This window comes from Bos grunniens, chromosome 15, assembly GCF_055505025.1.
Source record: "Bos grunniens cultivar Pamir isolate PY7600 chromosome 15, Bosgru_T2T1.0, whole genome shotgun sequence".
Lineage (NCBI taxonomy): Eukaryota > Metazoa > Chordata > Mammalia > Artiodactyla > Bovidae > Bos > Bos grunniens.
Window position 1 is genome coordinate 79,123,543 of NC_141179.1, and position 20,535 is coordinate 79,144,077.

Below are 20,535 nucleotides of genomic sequence, written 5' to 3' on the forward strand. Positions count from 1 at the left end.
CAGTGAACCTGACTCATAATGTTTTATTAGAGCTGGGGCATACCATTTATTCATATATTATGGACAGGTGCTTTTGTGATACAGGGCAAAACTGTTTAGTTGTGACTAATATTTATGGCCTAAAATCCTAAAATATACACTATTAAATATTTCAAGGGCTTCCCAGGTGGTGCTAGTGGTAAATAACCCAGCTGCCAATGCAGGAGACATAAGAGACACAAGTTTGATCCCTGGGCTGGGAATATTTCCTGGAGGAGGTCATAGCAACCCACTCTAGTATTCTTGCCTGGAGGATCCCATGGACAGAGGAGCCTGGTGGGTTACAGTCCATGGCGTCACAAAGAGTCAGACACAACCGAAGCCACTTAGTATGCACACAAATACTTCAAAGAAAAGTTTGTCAAGTCATGATCTAATGTGCTGAAACAAATTTGAACTGGTCCCATTTTTACATGATTTCAAATAACCCAATGATGAATATTTCTGTACATGTATTTCAGTGGATGTATTCATTCTTCACTCTTGGGCATAATTCTAGGAAAGGTATTTGGGGTTCTCGAACATTTATGTCCAGCTATGGTAATAAGAGACTGTCATGGTGTTTACTAAGTGAGGTGGCAATTCTCAATCTATTGTCAATGTGTAAAAGCCACGGCTGATTCACATCCTCAGATACTGCACTTGGTTACACTTTGCCATTTGGTCAGTCAGTCAGTTCAGTCGCTCAGTCGTGTCCTACCCTTTGTGACCCCATGGACTGCAGCATGCCAGGCTTCACTGTCCATCACCGACTCTCGGAGCTTGCTCAAACTCACCTTCATCAAATTGGTGATGCCATCAAAACATCTCATCCTCTGTCGTCCCCTTTTCCTCCTGTCTTCAACCTTTCCCAGCATCAGGGTCTTTTTCAATGAGTCAGTTCTTCACATCAGGTGGTATTGGAGTTTCAGCTTCAGCATCAGTCCTTCCAATGAACATTCAGGACTGATTTCCTTGAGGATTGACTGGTTTGATCTCCTCCTTGCATGATACAATTTCTAACATTTTATTTAAGTTTTATTTACTTCAGTGCTAAATAGTTGGATATCCACTTTTGGGATGAGTATGAGTTTCTGAATCTGAATAACAGAATACACAATAGGGTCACATTTGAAAATGTTTGCCCTTCTGAAACTTATACTACTTAGATGGCTTTGTGTCACCACTACTTTGGGTTAAACAGACTACACATATCAAACAATTTCTTGTTTGAATATCAAGTGATTCTTTTTCTCTTTTTTTGTAATTTTCAAGTCCTTTCCAATACTGGGGGTGAATTTATACAGAAGTAGAATCATGTTTTATACAGACAGATTGTACCAGCTGGAAAGGACCTTAGAGATAATCTAGCTGAAGCCTCTATTTAACTTCAGGGAACCTGAGGGATAGAAAGGAACAGTGATGTGTTAAATTTAGAGTGGACTTGCTGTCTGGGCCATAGCATGTTTCTAACTAAAGAGAGAGATGTCCAGGGAGGTTAAACGTTGCTGCCTCTGGCTATAACACAGAACCTCCTATTTACTGGTGTACTGAACATTATTACTTCACAATTTATAATGAATATACTTGTGCAACCCATAATTAGTATGCCTCTATCTGTCCTCTATGTTAGACATTTACCCATATCTAACATTGATTTTGCCATATTTACACTTCTTTATTTCAGTGGCAAGGATGAAGGAAGAGGTCAAGATATATGACTATAATATTAACACATGACACACTCATTGATAAATTGCATTTGGATATTGATATTTACCATCACACACTGCACTGGTTGTGTGAGAAGAATGTGGTGTTGAAAGATTAAATGGGAAAAGAATGAAGACTATTGAGATAGACAGAGTGTTAACATACTATATTAGTAAACCAATAATTAATGGCAGAATATTGAAACCATGGGCTTCCCTTGTGGCTCAGCTGGTAAAGAATTCACCTGCAGTGCGGGAGCCCTGGGTTTGATCCCTGGGTTGGGAAGATCCCCTGGAGAAGGGAACGGTTACCCACTCCAGTATTTTGGCCTGGAGAATTCCATGGACTGTTTAGTCCATGAGGTGGCAATGAGTCAGACACGACTGAATGTCTTTCACTCACTCATTGACACCATATTTTATCTGACTTTAATATGTTCCAGTCAATGTTTTCTGCCATGTTACTCCTCATAAGCAGCAGTTCAAAAGAAGTTTGAATAAATTAATAAAATATACCAGAAATAGAAACCTATAAACCTTTTATAATATAGCATAGCTATCTTATGGTGTTTTTACCATGAGAACTCTTCTTAACATGCCGTAGTGTTTACAAATACCACCATGAAAGACAAAGGAATTTCATAGGCTTTATTTTTTCATTCTGAAATATTTTTATGTAAGGACATTTTACAATGGCAGCTGGAAAATTTAAGGCCATCTGAGGCTTTTAACTTTGCAATTTTAATGTGTAAATAAGAGTGTTCTTCAGTAGTTTATGATATTTCAAATATATGATTGGATTGTAGCCTAGCTTTATCAGCAAACTGATTCAGTATTTTAGCCTTCAGGAAGCCATATCAAAGTCAGATGTAATAGTCAAATATTAAGATGTTATAGCTTCTTACTTGTAGTGCAATTAACAAATACATGTGTCTTTATAAGAATATTATCTTAGTGTCCATTACAATTTTATGCACCTTCCAAAAAACTGTTGTGTATATACATACAATATGTATACACTGTTGTGAGATATGTGTCTATGTGTGTGTGTGTGTTAAGATACTTAACAAATCTTTAGTTAATTTTGTGTTATTGAGACATAATGAAGTGAAGTCTCTCAGTCGTGTCCGACTCTTTGCAACCCCGTGGACTGTAGCCCACCAGGCTCCTTTGTCCATGGGATTCTCCAGGCAAGAATACTGGAGTGGGTTGCCATTTCCTTCTCCAGGGGATTTTCCCGACCCAGGGATCGAACTCAGGTCTCCCGCATTGTGGGCAGATGCTTTAACCTCTGAGCCACAGGGCTAGTCAATAGTAAAAAAATGTTGCCTACTGTTTTTAGGTAAATTCATGTTTATTTATTTTATACCCCAGGCAAAATTCAGTGCTTGGTTAACAAGGATGGAATGCTAGTTCTTTAGCAAAGAATGCTCACAAACAGGTGATATAAAGTAATGCCTTAAAAGTGATTGTTTGTAAACCATAGAGAAGTGGGCATTTAACCAGGGTTGAAGATGAGGAGGAAGGAAAGAAATTATCTTGGAAGAAGTGCAGAAGAATTGGTAGTTGATAACAACAGCACAATATTGTACTTTAACAATTAGACAGCTGTTCTATATGTCTTTAAAATCTAATCTTTAGACATCTTATTTTTATATAACTTTAACTTATATGCAGAGTACATCATGAGAAACGCTGAGCTGGAAGAAGCATAAGCTGGAATCAAGATTGCCAGGAGAAATATCAATAACCTTAGATATGCACATGACACCACCCTTATGGCAGAAAGTGAAGAGGAACTAAAGAGCCTCTTCATGAACGTGAAAGAGGAGAGTGAAAAAGTTGGCTTAAAGCTCAACATTCAGAAAACTAAGATCATGGCATCTGGTCCCATCACTTCATGGCAAATAGATGGGGAAACAGTGGTAACAGTGTCAGACTTTATTTTTTGGGGCTCCAAAATCACTGCAGATGGTGATTGCAGCCATGAAATTAAAAGACGCTTATTCCTTGGAAGCAAAGTTATGACCAACCTAGACAGAATACTCAAAAGCAGAGATATTACTTTGCCAACAAAGGTCCATCTAGTCAAGGCTATGGTTTTTCCAGTGGTCATGTATGGATGTGAGAATTGGACTGTGAAGAAAGCTGAGTGCCGAAGAATTAATGCTTTTGTACTGTGGTTTTGGAGAAGACTCTTGAGAGTCCCTTGGACTGCAAGGAGATCCAATCAGTCCATCATAAGGAGATCAGTCCTGCATGTTCATTGGAAGGACTGATGTTGAAGCTGAAACACCAATACTTTGGCCACCTGATGCAAAGAGTTGACTCTTTGGAAAAGACTCTGATGCTGAGAGGGATTAGGGGCAGGAGAAGAAAGGGACAACAGAGGATGAGTTGGCTGGATGGCATCACCGACTAGATGGACATGAGTTTGGGTGGACTCTGGGAGCCGGTGATGGACAGGGAGGCCTGGTGTGCAAAGAGTTGCAAAGAGTCAGACACGACTGAGTGACTCAAATGAACTGAACTGATTCAAATGTAATTGGCTAATACCATGTTTAATTATAAGTACACAATGTGATATATGTGTACATTGTGAAATGATTACCACAATAAGGTTGATTAACACAAGCTTCATCTCACAGTGTTACCATTTTGGGTGTGTGTATAGTGAGGACAGTTAAGGTCTACTTTTTTTTTTTTTGATAATTTCTCAATTTTCCATTATTGTTAACTAGATATACCATATACATTATTTATTTTTTTTTAATTTTTTAGTTTTTCTTTTTTTTAAATTTTATTTTATTTTTGAACTTTACAAAATAGTATTAGTTTTGCCAAATATTGAAATGAATCTGCCACAGGTATACATGTGTTCCCCATCCTGAACCCTCCTCCCTCCTCCCTCACCATACCATCCCTCTGGGTCGTCCCAGTGCACCAGCCCCAAGCATCCAGTATCGTGCATCGAACCTGGACTGGCAACTAGTTTCATACGTGATATTATACATGTTTCAATGCCATTCTCCCAAATCTTCCCACCCTCTCCCTCTCCTACAGAGTCCATAAGACTGTTCTATACATCAGTGTCTCTTTTGCTGTCTCGTACACAGGGTTATTGTTACCATCCTTCTAAATTCCATATATATGCATTAGTGTACTGTATTGGTGTTTTTCTTTCTGGCTTACTTCACTCTGTATAATAGGCTCCAGTTTCATCCACCTCATTAGAACTGATTCAAATGTATTACTCAGCCATTAAAAAGAATACATTTGAATCAGTTCTAATGAGGTGGATGAAACTAGATATACCGTATACATTTAGATTCCCCTAAATTATTCATCAAATAACAAAGTGTATACACTTTTACCAATATCACGAATATCCCTTACAAGAGGTAAGGGTCCTAGCAACATTCAACTCACTCACATCTTTTTTTTTTTTGACTATAGCACTCAGCTTGCTGGGATCTTAGTTCCCTGATCAGGGATCAAACTGGACCCAGTTAGTGAAAGCACTGAGTTCTAATCACTGGTCTGTCAGGGAGTTTCTGAATTTGACCTTTTAGATTCTACATATTTGTGAGATCATATAGTACTTGTCTTCCTCTCTATTAATATTTCACTTAACACATGACCTCACAGTTCTTCCATGTTGTAGAAAACATGACTTCTAAAAGACATAGACATGTACACTCAGTTCAGTCACTCAGTTGTGTCCACCTCTTTGTGACCCCATGGACTGCAGCACGCCAGGCCTCCCTGTCTGTCACCAATGCCTGGAGTTTACTTAAACTCATATCCATTGAGTCAGTAATGCCACTTTAAGATCTGAATAACTGTCAGATTCTCTGACTACAAACTTTTCATTTCCCAGATTGAATCTTTTTAAGATTTGACTGAATATCTCTATCCAAAGTATCTTTTTGAATAGTTTTAGATATTTTTGTTTTGAAATTATAGCCCTTTATGTTTATGTCATGATGAATTTGAGGCCAATTATGAATTACTTGACTGTTTTTTTAAATTTGTTTTTAGTACTAACTTCCGTAGTGCAGAAACTATAAGATCTACAATAATATATAAAAAGGCTACAGGCTCAAAGATCACTGAGCAAATGCACAATAAATCTTAGTGTAATTGAAAACAATGTTTTAATTAAACACTGAACAAAAATTACTACAATGAAAAAGACAGAAAAGTTTTTCACATAGTCAAAGTGCTATACGCACACACACACACACACATATAAATCCTTAAAACATAATGAAACAGGAGATGTGTGGGGGAAACAAAGTTAGGATTTAAAACAAATATCACCTTAAGAATTTGAGAAATTATTATTCTCATGTATCCTATCATTTAATTTTAGTAAAACAGTAAACAATATATATATATGAATGCATATGTGTACACAAATGCCTAATACAAATAACTAAAACCATTTATTTTTCAATTTTTCCAGGGCCTGTTTTACATCCTTGTTCCTTAGGCTGTAAATCAGAGGGTTTAACATGGGAATCACGAGGGTGTAAAACAATGAGGTCATTTTGTCTTCATCTAGAGAGTAGGATGAACTCGGCCTGAAATACATGAAGAGCAGAGTTCCCTGGAAAATGGCCACAGCAGTTAGGTGGGAGGTGCAGGTGGAGAAAGCTTTGAACCTCCCTTCAGCAGAGTGGATCTTCAAGACTGATAGGATGATATAACAATAAGAGACAAGGACTCCTGAAATGGAGCTTAATTCAATAAAGCCAAAAATCATGAATATCACTAACTCATTGAGCTGTGTGTCTGAGCAAGATATCAACAGGAAAGGAGGAACATCACAAAAAAAGTGGTTAATCTCATTTGACCCACAGAAGCATAAACGGAATGCTAATGTCGTGTTTATCAAACCATCTATCATTCCCACCAGGTAAACCCCAGCCACGAGCAGGGAGCACACCCCGCTGGACATGCTGACTGCATAGAGCAAGGGGCTGCTGATGGCCTTGTACCGGTCATAAGCCATCACTGCCAGCAGGAGACACTCAGAATCTACAAAGGTACAGAGAACCAAGAATTGCAGAGCGCAGCCATAGGAGGGGATTGATTTGTTCTTGGAAAATAGGTCCACCAGCATCTTAGGGCCGATGGCTGTGGAATAGCAGAGGTCACAGAAGGAGAGGTGGCTGAGGAAAAAGTACATGGGTGTGTGCAGCTGGGGATCCATCCTAATCAGGGTGATCATTCCGAGATTTGCCAGAAGATTAATGAGATAAACAGGTAGAAACATTGTAAATAGGATCACTTTGTTCTCAGTGTTATCAGTAATTCCCAAGAAAAAGAATTCAGTCAAGGAGGAGCAATTCTCTCTTTCCATTCTTCTTAGATCTTGTGCAAATTTTTGAGAAAGTTATCAAGAAAATCACATATGCATGTTTAATGCTTCTGCACATCAAAAAAAAAAAATCATAAGGAAGACCATTTTTTTCCCTTAATTGCCTTTTTATACTTAGAAAATAATCCAGTCTTGTACCTACTCTTCAAAGACGCATAACTCTCTATTCTGCAATAATAAAAGGCATATGAGGAAGACCTTTGAGAACGTTTCAAGTGAATCTAGATGCCATTCATGAGGTTGCTACTTTCTACAAATTCTTCTCTGAGCCTTATTTTTCTTATATCAGAGAGAAAAGCTGGATGATTTTACCTTTCTTCAATTCTTTAAAACCACATGGAAGACACGCCAGTGTTATCAAGACCAGATTCAAGACTTCGGACTGAGCTTTCTCTGGGTTTAAAAATATTCACTTGAGTCCAAAAAAAAAAAAAAAAATGATCACTATTTTTTGTCTCTCAAAAAGACATGACTGGTTTAAGAAGGTTCTTCTTAGTTCCATAAACAGTGAGTACATCACTGACTAGTAATAATAAAAATCATTATGTTACTGGTCTTAGCTTATCTTCTGCTTAGCATCTGGTGAGACACGAAATAAGTTATTACTGACCTGTTCCTAGAAATTTGCTATTGCTTTCCCATAACGCTCGTTACCTCTTTGTGGAGAGGTGACCGTCTAGGGTGACTCTCTTGACCAGTGGAAGAAAAGAGCTAAAAGGAAGTGAAAACAACAGAATGTGCCACATATATTTGCATCACTTTAGATTTTAAATGACTTTCAGTTTAATTGAATGTAAATTAGATGAGGGACAATAAATGCTTCTAAAATGCAAAGACCTTGCTCTCTCTGCTGTGTTTGTGTGTATGCCTGTGTATATATCTTAATGTAAGTGAAAGCAATGGACTTTTTCTTTAGACCTAAGTTAATAAAGTACGTGGTCAACATGGAGGAGAATTTGTACATGTTTTTGTTTTTAATTGTGGTATGCATACTGTGAAACAAAGCACACCTTAATTGTTTTGTTTCTATAAAACAAAATACACTTTAAATTCATGTACAGTTGCTCATTGAAAAAAGGAGCAAAGACTTTTATGTGATCCAGCAGGAAAATAAAATTACATTATGAATGTTAACAAGTTCAGACAGATTCTTCCAATTTTGTGAAGAACATGGTATTTCTGCCATTAAATGCAGACTTTAGTGAGTATGTAGGCATAAAGTCCTTCACTTACAAACTCTTATTTTCCTCCCAATTTAAATATTTTCTCTTATTTTTCTTCAGTTAGGATCTGGAAACGTACCTGGAAAGAGCAGGTCTTGGGTAGCTGAACAGTAATGAGCATTTGGTCTTTTATTTCACCAGGTATGTTGGGATTTAAATCCCTGTGCTATGGCCCTCAGGCTTTAGTGTTATTCAAACACTTCATTAATTATATTTCTGCTTCCGTATATTCCCCTGGCAGAGGAAGACATGGCTAGATAGCATTACTGACTCAATGGATGTTAATTTGAGCAAACTCTGGGAGATAGTGGAGGAGAGAGGAGCCTGGTGCGCTGCCATCCCTGAGGCTGCCAAGAGTCAGACAGACTTTGAAACAGAACAACCACCACAACATTCCCCTGTGAATTCAGAAACAACTTAGCAGAAGAGGAGTTTTTGTGCTTCATTATTGTGTCCAAATTGCTCTATGGAAGGAAGGATACTGCAAGTGATTTGTATGGTGTGTGTCAGCTACCCGGAAACTGTCTCCTCCTTCTCTAGTCAAAGAGGAAACTTAGTGAAATTCTAAAAGATCCTCCTTCATCCAACCCTTTTTGATTGTTCATTGTGTTTTTGAAATATTCCCCTTCACTGCCTCATGTTGGAATATTACACTTTGATCATATTTTCTTGTATCTTGAAGTGTAATCCTGCATCATAAAATCATCCTTCTAATGTATACAGTTCTTTGATTTTTAGTGCACTTTCAAGTTTGTTCACTTTTTACTACTATCTACTTCCTGAACATCTTCATCAGCCCACGAAGAAATCTACACCTTCTAGCTCTCACTCTCCTTTCCTTCCTCTCAAGCCTGGCAACTGCTAATCTTCTTTTTGATTCTATGTGGTTTCCTACTATTGGCCTTGCGTAAAAAGAGAATCATGCTGTGTGTGTGTGTGTGTGAGCGCTTTCTGTTAGGTTTATTTTCTTCAGTAAAATATTTTCAAGTTTCATCCATGTTGTTACATGTGTTAGAATTTTGTTTCATTATGTGGCTGAATAGCATTTCATGTTATGGATATAACACACTTTGGCAATCCATTTTTCAGAAGGATGAACACTAGCTTGTTTCTACTTTTCAGCTGATATGACTAATGACACTATAAACATTCCTGTCAATCCCTTTCAAGACAGCCCTCATTACCAAATACCAGCTTTTTCCCATTCTCCAGCCACATATCATCCAAGGACATTTCACTGATTTTGTGACTTCATCACATTGTCTAAAAAGTGCACTCTTTTCTGAATTATGTTTATTTTATTTAAGATTTTTTTTACTACATTAAAGGCCACAGAAATAAAATCAATGGTTGCTTTGTATTCCCTAAACTACATGGTACTAGTATTTGTAAAGGTAGTGGTTTCTAAATATTTATTGTTATGCATTTTTCACTATCAAATGAAGACCAAAGAATAATTGCAAGGATAAAAACATACTTGCTTTGGGAATTTTTCTATGTATAAAGATCATATGAGTGAAGATGTCTCATTTTAAAAATTGTCCATGGTGATGATTTTTGTTTTGCATTTCTTTTTTAATTTATTTTACTTTTTAACTTTAAAATATTGTATTGGTTTTTCCATATATCAACATGAATCTGCCACAGGTAAATCAACAGAGATCTATTATTTTTCTTAAAATAATTTGTTTACTATTTTTATATTAGTTATATATTGGAAATTATATATATATATATATATATATATATATATATATATATATATATATATATATATAAAATTGGAAAAAAATATCTTGGATGTTACACTTTTATGTCCTCCTTAAGTCCTCCTAAACAGATAGCAATGGAGTTCTCCATTCTTCTAAAACATGGTCTACCATCTTGGTATCTGGTGTGATTGGGCTGCTTCCTAAGGTCACAGAAAGTAAAATAATGCCTTAAGTAGATGGTTGCTTGTGGAACGCAAAGAGACAAAGAAAGATGTTTAACCAGGGCTGAAAATGAGGAAAAAGGAAAGGAAATTATCTTAGATGATATGACACAGTGACAGCCCAATAATGTACTTTACCAAGGCTTTTCCCATTGCTCTTTGTAACCTAATTTTCAACTTCCTTTCTTCTTTTTTCCCCTGATTTATTCAGAACTAACTGTCAAATAGCATTTACATCCATTAGATATACAAAGTGATGATTTGAATTATGTATGCATTGTGAAATGATTACCACACTAAAATTGGTTAACACATTCATCACCTCACATAGTTACCATTGTAATGTGTGTATAGTGAGAACATTTAAGGTCTACTTTTGTAGTTAATTTCAAGCTTATAATATGGTATTGTTAGCTAGAGTCACCATGTGTATTAGATCCCCAGAACTTATTCATCAAATGTAATAGCAAAAAGTTTGCACACTTTGAACAGCATCACCCATTTCTCCCACCTTCCAACTCCTAGCAACCAATAATCTCTTCCTGTTTCTATGAGTTCATTCTACCTTTGTAGATTCCACATACACATGAGATCATACAGTACTAGCTTTTCCCTGACTGACATAGTTTACTTAGATTAAGATCCTTGCGATGATCCCATGTTGCAGAACACATGACTTCTTTACTGCTGAAGACAGGGGATTCTCTGTTTCAAGACCTGTCCAATTGTCACATCCTCTGACTGCTATCTTTTCCTCACCCAAAATGGATCTTTCTTAGATAGGAGACGGAATATCTTTATCCAAAGATGCTTTTACTTTACACTAGTTTTAGATACTTTGCTTTTGGATTTACAGCACTCAATTTTTTTATTCCAGGATGACTTTAAGTCTAATTATGACTTACTTGACTATTTAGTTCATTAGTGTCTAATACTAGCACCAGCTTAAGTTCATTAATACAGAATCTAAAAAATGTACTATAAAATATAAAGAACCTAAGTGGTGGAAGATTGCTCAATACATGTATAATGTCTTAGTGAAATTGAAATAATGTTTGAATGGAAAATTACTCCAGAATTAGCACAACTAGAAATGTCAAAAGCTTTTTCAAACATAGCATGTGCCTTATAGAAACTCTGGCTACATACTAAGCATAACATTTGAGGGCAACTGCAGTATCTCTGAAGAGTGGTGTTTAATACAAATAATTATTCATTTAAGAATCTGAAAAAAATTATGTTTCTCATGTATCATACCATATAATTGTAATTAAGCAATTACTATGTGTGTAGCCATATGTACAGATATATAATAAAAATATTTAAAAATATAGTTTATTTTTAAATTTTTATAGGGCCTCTTTTACATCTTTGTTTCGCAAACTATAAATCAGAGGGTTTAACACGGGAATCACAAGGGTGTAAAACAATGAGGTCATTTTGTCTTCATCTAGAGAGTAGGATGAACTCGGCCTGAAATACATGAAGAGCAGAGTTCCCTGGAAAATGGCCACAGCAGTTAGGTGGGAGGTACAGGTGGAGAAAGCTTTGAACCTCCCTTCAGCAGAGTGGATCTTCAAGACTGATAGGATGATATAACAATAAGAGACAAGGACTCCTGAAATGGAGCTTAATTCAATAAAGCCAAAAATCATGAATATCACTAACTCATTGAGCTGTGTGTCTGAGCAAGATATCAACAGGAGAGGAGGAACATCACAAAAAAAGTGGTTAATCTCATTTGACCCACAGAAGCATAAGCGGAATGCTAATGTCATGTGTATCAAACCATCTATCATTCCCACCAGGTAAACCCCAGCCATGAGCAGGGAGCACACCTCGCTGGACATGCTGACTGCATAGAGCAAGGGGCTGCTGATGGCCTTGTACCGGTCATAGGCCATCACTGCCAGCAGGAGACACTCAGAATCTACAAAGGTACAGAAAACCAAGAATTGCAGAGCACAGCCACAGAAAGAGATTGACTTGTTCGTGGCAAAAAGGTCTACCAGCATCTTAGGGCCGATGGCTGTGGAATAGCAGAGGTCACAGAAGGAGAGGTGGCTGAGGAAAAAGTACATGGGTGTGTGCAGCTGGGGATCCATCCTAATCAGGGTGATCATTCCGAGATTTGCCAGAAGATTAATGAGATAAACAGGTAGAAACATTGTAAATAGGATCACTTTGTTCTCAGTGTTATCAGTAATTCCCAAGAAAATGAATTCAGTCAAGGAGGAGCAATTCTCTCTTTCCATTCTTCTTAGATCTTGTGCAAACTTTTGAGAAAGTTATCAAGAAAATCACATATGCATGTTTAATGCTTCTGCACATCAAAAAAAAATCATAAGGCAGAGTATGTTTTTTTTTCCCTTAATTGCCTTTTTATACTTAGAAAATAATCCAGTCTTGTACCTACTCTTTAAAGAGGCATAAATGTCTATTCTGCAGTAATAAAATGCATACGAGGAAGACCTTTGAGAACATTTCAAGTCAATCTAGATGCCATTCATGAGGTTGCTACTTTCTTCAAATTCTTCTCTGAGCCTTATTTTTCTTATATCAGAGAGAAGAGCTGGATGATTTTACCTTTCTTCAATTCTTTAAAACCACATGGAAGAGACGCCAGTGTTATCAAGACCAGATTCTAAGACTCCGGACTAAGCTTTGCCTTTGTTTAACAATATTCACTTGAGTCCAAAAAAAAATAAAAATGATCACTATTTTTTGTCTCTCAAAAAGACATGACTGGTTTAAGAAGGTTCTTCTTAGTTCCATAAACAGTGAGTACATCACTGACTAGTAATAATAAAAATCATTATGTTACTGGTCTTAGCTTATCTTCTGCTTAGCATCTGGTGAGACACGAAATAAGTTATTACTGACCTGTTCCTAGAAATTTGCTATTGCTTTCCCATAACGCTCGTTACCTCTTTGTGGAGAGGTGACCGTCTAGGGTGACTCTCTTGACCAGTGGAAGAAAAGAGCTAAAAGGAAGTGAAAACAACAGAATGTGCCACATATATTTGCATCACTTTAGATTTTAAATGACTTTCAGTTTAATTGAATGTAAATTAGATGAGGGACAATAAATGCTTCTAAAATGCAAAGACCTTGCTCTCTCTGCTGTGTTTGTGTGTATGCCTGTGTATATATCTTAATGTAAGTGAAAGCAATGGACTTTTTCTTTAGACCTAAGTTAATAAAGTACGTGGTCAACATGGAGGAGAATTTGTACATGTTTTTGTTTTTAATTGTGGTATGCATACTGTGAAACAAAGCACACCTTAATTGTTTTGTTTCTATAAAACAAAATACACTTTAAATTCATGTACAGTTGCTCATTGAAAAAAGGAGCAAAGACTTTTATGTGATCCAGCAGGAAAATAAAATTACATTATGAATGTTAACAAGTTCAGACAGATTCTTCCAATTTTGTGAAGAACATGGTATTTCTGCCATTAAATGCAGACTTTAGTGAGTATGTAGGCATAAAGTCCTTCACTTACAAACTCTTATTTTCCTCCCAATTTAAATATTTTCTCTTATTTTTCTTCAGTTAGGATCTGGAAACGTACCTGGAAAGAGCAGGTCTTGGGTAGCTGAACAGTAATGAGCATTTGGTCTTTTATTTCACCAGGTATGTTGGGACTTAAATCCCTGTGCTATGGCCCTCAGGCTTTAGTGTTATTCAAAGACTTCATTAATTATATTTCTGCTTCCGTATATTCCCCTGGCAGAGGAAGACATGGCTAGATAGCATTACTGACTCAATGGATGTTAATTTGAGCAAACTCTGGGAGATAGTGGAGGAGAGAGGAGCCTGGTGCGCTGCCATCCCTGAGGCTGCCAAGAGTCAGACAGACTTTGAAACAGAACAACCACCACAACATTCCCCTGTGAATTCAGAAACAACTTAGCAGAAGAGGAGTTTTTGTGCTTCATTATTGTGTCCAAATTGCTCTATGGAAGGAAGGATACTGCAAGTGATTTGTATGGTGTGTGTCAGCTACCCGGAAACTGTCTCCTCCTTCTCTAGTCAAAGAGGAAACTTAGTGAAATTCTAAAAGATCCTCCTTCATCCAACCCTTTTTGATTGTTCATTGTGTTTTTGAAATATTCCCCTTCACTGCCTCATGTTGGAATATTACACTTTGATCATATTTTCTTGTATCTTGAAGTGTAATCCTGCATCATAAAATCATCCTTCTAATGTATACAGTTCTTTGATTTTTAGTGCACTTTCAAGTTTGTTCACTTTTTACTACTATCTACTTCCTGAACATCTTCATCAGCCCACGAAGAAATCTACACCTTCTAGCTCTCACTCTCCTTTCCTTCCTCTCAAGCCTGGCAACTGCTAATCTTCTTTTTGATTCTATGTGGTTTCCTACTATTGGCCTTGCGTAAAAAGAGAATCATGCTGTGTGTGTGTGTGTGTGAGCGCTTTCTGTTAGGTTTATTTTCTTCAGTAAAATATTTTCAAGTTTCATCCATGTTGTTACATGTGTTAGAATTTTGTTTCATTATGTGGCTGAATAGCATTTCATGTTATGGATATAACACACTTTGGCAATCCATTTTTCAGAAGGATGAACACTAGCTTGTTTCTACTTTTCAGCTGATATGACTAATGACACTATAAACATTCCTGTCAATCCCTTTCAAGACAGCCCTCATTACCAAATACCAGCTTTTTCCCATTCTCCAGCCACATATCATCCAAGGACATTTCACTGATTTTGTGACTTCATCACATTGTCTAAAAAGTGCACTCTTTTCTGAATTATGTTTATTTTATTTAAGATTTTTTTTACTACATTAAAGGCCACAGAAATAAAATCAATGGTTGCTTTGTATTCCCTAAACTACATGGTACTAGTATTTGTAAAGGTAGTGGTTTCTAAATATTTATTGTTATGCATTTTTCACTATCAAATGAAGACCAAAGAATAATTGCAAGGATAAAAACATACTTGCTTTGGGAATTTTTCTATGTATAAAGATCATATGAGTGAAGATGTCTCATTTTAAAAATTGTCCATGGTGATGATTTTTGTTTTGCATTTCTTTTTTAATTTATTTTACTTTTTAACTTTAAAATATTGTATTGGTTTTTCCATATATCAACATGAATCTGCCACAGGTAAATCAACAGAGATCTATTATTTTTCTTAAAATAATTTGTTTACTATTTTTATATTAGTTATATATTGGAAATTATATATATATATATATATATATATATATATATATATATATATATATATATATAAAATTGGAAAAAAATATCTTGGATGTTACACTTTTATGTCCTCCTTAAGTCCTCCTAAACAGATAGCAATGGAGTTCTCCATTCTTCTAAAACATGGTCTACCATCTTGGTATCTGGTGTGATTGGGCTGCTTCCTAAGGTCACAGAAAGTAAAATAATGCCTTAAGTAGATGGTTGCTTGTGGAACGCAAAGAGACAAAGAAAGATGTTTAACCAGGGCTGAAAATGAGGAAAAAGGAAAGGAAATTATCTTAGATGATATGACACAGTGACAGCCCAATAATGTACTTTACCAAGGCTTTTCCCATTGCTCTTTGTAACCTAATTTTCAACTTCCTTTCTTCTTTTTTCCCCTGATTTATTCAGAACTAACTGTCAAATAGCATTTACATCCATTAGATATACAAAGTGATGATTTGAATTATGTATGCATTGTGAAATGATTACCACACTAAAATTGGTTAACACATTCATCACCTCACATAGTTACCATTGTAATGTGTGTATAGTGAGAACATTTAAGGTCTACTTTTGTAGTTAATTTCAAGCTTATAATATGGTATTGTTAGCTAGAGTCACCATGTGTATTAGATCCCCAGAACTTATTCATCAAATGTAATAGCAAAAAGTTTGCACACTTTGAACAGCATCACCCATTTCTCCCACCTTCCAACTCCTAGCAACCAATAATCTCTTCCTGTTTCTATGAGTTCATTCTACCTTTGTAGATTCCACATACACATGAGATCATACAGTACTAGCTTTTCCCTGACTGACATAGTTTACTTAGATTAAGATCCTTGCGATGATCCCATGTTGCAGAACACATGACTTCTTTACTGCTGAAGACAGGGGATTCTCTGTTTCAAGACCTGTCCAATTGTCACATCCTCTGACTGCTATCTTTTCCTCACCCAAAATGGATCTTTCTTAGATAGGAGACGGAATATCTTTATCCAAAGATGCTTTTACTTTACACTAGTTTTAGATACTTTGCTTTTGGATTTACAGCACTCAATTTTTTTATTCCAGGATGACTTTAAGTCTAATTATGACTTACTTGACTATTTAGTTCATTAGTGTCTAATACTAGCACCAGCTTAAGTTCATTAATACAGAATCTAAAAAATGTACTATAAAATATAAAGAACCTAAGTGGTGGAAGATTGCTCAATACATGTATAATGTCTTAGTGAAATTGAAATAATGTTTGAATGGAAAATTACTCCAGAATTAGCACAACTAGAAATGTCAAAAGCTTTTTCAAACATAGCATGTGCCTTATAGAAACTCTGGCTACATACTAAGCATAACATTTGAGGGCAACTGCAGTATCTCTGAAGAGTGGTGTTTAATACAAATAATTATTCATTTAAGAATCTGAAAAAAATTATGTTTCTCATGTATCATACCATATAATTGTAATTAAGCAATTACTATGTGTGTAGCCATATGTACAGATATATAATAAAAATATTTAAAAATATAGTTTATTTTTAAATTTTTATAGGGCCTCTTTTACATCTTTGTTTCGCAAACTATAAATCAGAGGGTTTAACACGGGAATCACAAGGGTGTAAAACAATGAGGTCATTTTGTCTTCATCTAGAGAGTAGGATGAACTCGGCCTGAAATACATGAAGAGCAGAGTTCCCTGGAAAATGGCCACAGCAGTTAGGTGGGAGGTACAGGTGGAGAAAGCTTTGAACCTCCCTTCAGCAGAGTGGATCTTCAAGACTGATAGGATGATATAACAATAAGAGACAAGGACTCCTGAAATGGAGCTTAATTCAATAAAGCCAAAAATCATGAATATCACTAACTCATTGAGCTGTGTGTCTGAGCAAGATATCAACAGGAGAGGAGGAACATCACAAAAAAAGTGGTTAATCTCATTTGACCCACAGAAGCATAAGCGGAATGCTAATGTCATGTGTATCAAACCATCTATCATTCCCACCAGGTAAACCCCAGCCATGAGCAGGGAGCACACCTCGCTGGACATGCTGACTGCATAGAGCAAGGGGCTGCTGATGGCCTTGTACCGGTCATAGGCCATCACTGCCAGCAGGAGACACTCAGAATCTACAAAGGTACAGAAAACCAAGAATTGCAGAGCACAGCCACAGAAAGAGATTGACTTGTTCGTGGCAAAAAGGTCTACCAGCATCTTAGGGCCGATGGCTGTGGAATAGCAGAGGTCACAGAAGGAGAGGTGGCTGAGGAAAAAGTACATGGGTGTGTGCAGCTGGGGATCCATCCTAATCAGGGTGATCATTCCGAGATTTGCCAGAAGATTAATGAGATAAACAGGTAGAAACATTGTAAATAGGATCACTTTGTTCTCAGTGTTATCAGTAATTCCCAAGAAAATGAATTCAGTCAAGGAGGAGCAATTCTCTCTTTCCATTCTTCTTAGATCTTGTGCAAACTTTTGAGAAAGTTATCAAGAAAATCACATATGCATGTTTAATGCTTCTGCACATCAAAAAAAAATCATAAGGCAGAGTATGTTTTTTTTTCCCTTAATTGCCTTTTTATACTTAGAAAATAATCCAGTCTTGTACCTACTCTTTAAAGAGGCATAAATGTCTATTCTGCAGTAATAAAATGCATACGAGGAAGACCTTTGAGAACATTTCAAGTCAATCTAGATGCCATTCATGAGGTTGCTACTTTCTTCAAATTCTTCTCTGAGCCTTATTTTTCTTATATCAGAGAGAAGAGCTGGATGATTTTACCTTTCTTCAATTCTTTAAAACCACATGGAAGAGACGCCAGTGTTATCAAGACCAGATTCTAAGACTCCGGACTAAGCTTTGCCTTTGTTTAACAATATTCACTTGAGTCCAAAAAAAAATAAAAATGATCACTATTTTTTGTCTCTCAAAAAGACATGACTGGTTTAAGAATGTTCTTCTTAGTTCCATAAACAGTGAGTACATCACTGACTAGTAATAATAAAAATCATTATGTTACTGGTCTTAGCTTATCTTCTGCTTAGCATCTGGTGAGACACGAAATAAGTTATTACTGACCTGTTCCTAGAAATTTGCTATTGCTTTCCCATAACGCTCGTTACCTCTTTGTGGAGAGGTGACCGTCTAGGGTGACTCTCTTGACCAGTGGAAGAAAAGAGCTAAAAGGAAGTGAAAACAACAGAATGTGCCACATATATTTGCATCACTTTAGATTTTAAATGACTTTCAGTTTAATTGAATGTAAATTAGATGAGGGACAATAAATGCTTCTAAAATGCAAAGACCTTGCTCTCTCTGCTGTGTTTGTGTGTATGCCTGTGTATATATCTTAATGTAAGTGAAAGCAATGGACTTTTTCTTTAGACCTAAGTTAATAAAGTACGTGGTCAACATGGAGGAGAATTTGTACATGTTTTTGTTTTTAATTGTGGTATGCATACTGTGAAACAAAGCACACCTTAATTGTTTTGTTTCTATAAAACAAAATACACTTTAAATTCATGTACAGTTGCTCATTGAAAAAAGGAGCAAAGACTTTTATGTGATCCAGCAGGAAAATAAAATTACATTATGAATGTTAACAAGTTCAGACAGATTCTTCCAATTTTGTGAAGAACATGGTATTTCTGCCATTAAATGCAGACTTTAGTGAGTATGTAGGCATAAAGTCCTTCACTTACAAACTCTTATTTTCCTCCCAATTTAAATATTTTCTCTTATTTTTCTTCAGTTAGGATCTGGAAACGTACCTGGAAAGAGCAGGTCTTGGGTAGCTGAACAGTAATGAGCATTTGGTCTTTTATTTCACCAGGTATGTTGGGACTTAAATCCCTGTGCTATGGCCCTCAGGCTTTAGTGTTATTCAAAGACTTCATTAATTATATTTCTGCTTCCGTATATTCCCCTGGCAGAGGAAGACATGGCTAGATAGCATTACTGACTCAATGGATGTTAATTTGAGCAAACTCTGGGAGATAGTGGAGGAGAGAGGAGCCTGGTGCGCTGCCATCCCTGAGGCTGCCAAGAGTCAGACAGACTTTGAAACAGAACAACCACCACAACATTCCCCTGTGAATTCAGAAACAACTTAGCAGAAGAGGAGTTTTTGTGCTTCATTATTGTGTCCAAATTGCTCTATGGAAGGAAGGATACTGCAAGTGATTTGTATGGTGTGTGTCAGCTACCCGGAAACTGTCTCCTCCTTCTCTAGTCAAAGAGGAAACTTAGTGAAATTCTAAAAGATCCTCCTTCATCCAACCCTTTTTGATTGTTCATTGTGTTTTTGAAATATTCCCCTTCACTGCCTCATGTTGGAATATTACACTTTGATCATATTTTCTTGTATCTTGAAGTGTAATCCTGCATCATAAAATCATCCTTCTAATGTATACAGTTCTTTGATTTTTAGTGCACTTTCAAGTTTGTTCACTTTTTACTACTATCTACTTCCTGAACATCTTCATCAGCCCACGAAGAAATCTACACCTTCTAGCTCTCACTCTCCTTTCCTTCCTCTCAAGCCTGGCAACTGCTAATCTTCTTTTTGATTCTATGTGGTTTCCTACTATTGGCCTTGCGTAAAAAGAGAATCATGCTGTGTGTGTGTGTGTGTGAGCGCTTTCTGTTAGGTTTATTTTCTTCAGTAAAATATTTTCAAGTTTCATCCATGTTGTTACATGTGTTAGAATTTTGTTTCATTATGTGGCTGAATAGCATTTCATGTTATGGATATAACACACTTTGGCAATCCATTTTTCAGAAGGATGAACACTAGCTTGTTTCTACTTTTCAGCTGATATGACTAATGACACTATAAACATTCCTGTCAATCCCTTTCAAGACAGCCCTCATTACCAAATACCAGCTTTTTCCCATTCTCCAGCCACATATCATCCAAGGACATTTCACTGATTTTGTGACTTCATCACATTGTCTAAAAAGTGCACTCTTTTCTGAATTATGTTTATTTTATTTAAGATTTTTTTTACTACATTAAAGGCCACAGAAATA

General features: G+C 36.4%; 1 protein-coding gene and 2 pseudogenes across 1 annotated transcript; all 3 read right to left on the bottom strand.

Annotated features, from left to right (window-relative positions):
- Positions 1-6,035: 6,035 nt before the first annotated feature.
- On the bottom strand, positions 6,036-7,113 carry LOC147358609 (olfactory receptor 5W2-like). The gene has a single exon (XM_086342079.1). It carries the CDS (start codon positions 7,096-7,098, stop codon positions 6,169-6,171), a length of 930 nt encoding a protein of 309 aa, XP_086198205.1. The 5' UTR covers positions 7,099-7,113; the 3' UTR covers positions 6,036-6,168.
- Positions 7,114-11,594: 4,481 nt separating this feature from the next.
- On the bottom strand, positions 11,595-12,527 carry LOC147358610 (olfactory receptor 5W2-like; annotated as a pseudogene).
- A 4,494-nt stretch (positions 12,528-17,021) lies between these two features.
- Positions 17,022-17,954, bottom strand: LOC147358611 (olfactory receptor 5W2-like; annotated as a pseudogene).
- Positions 17,955-20,535: the final 2,581 nt, after the last annotated feature.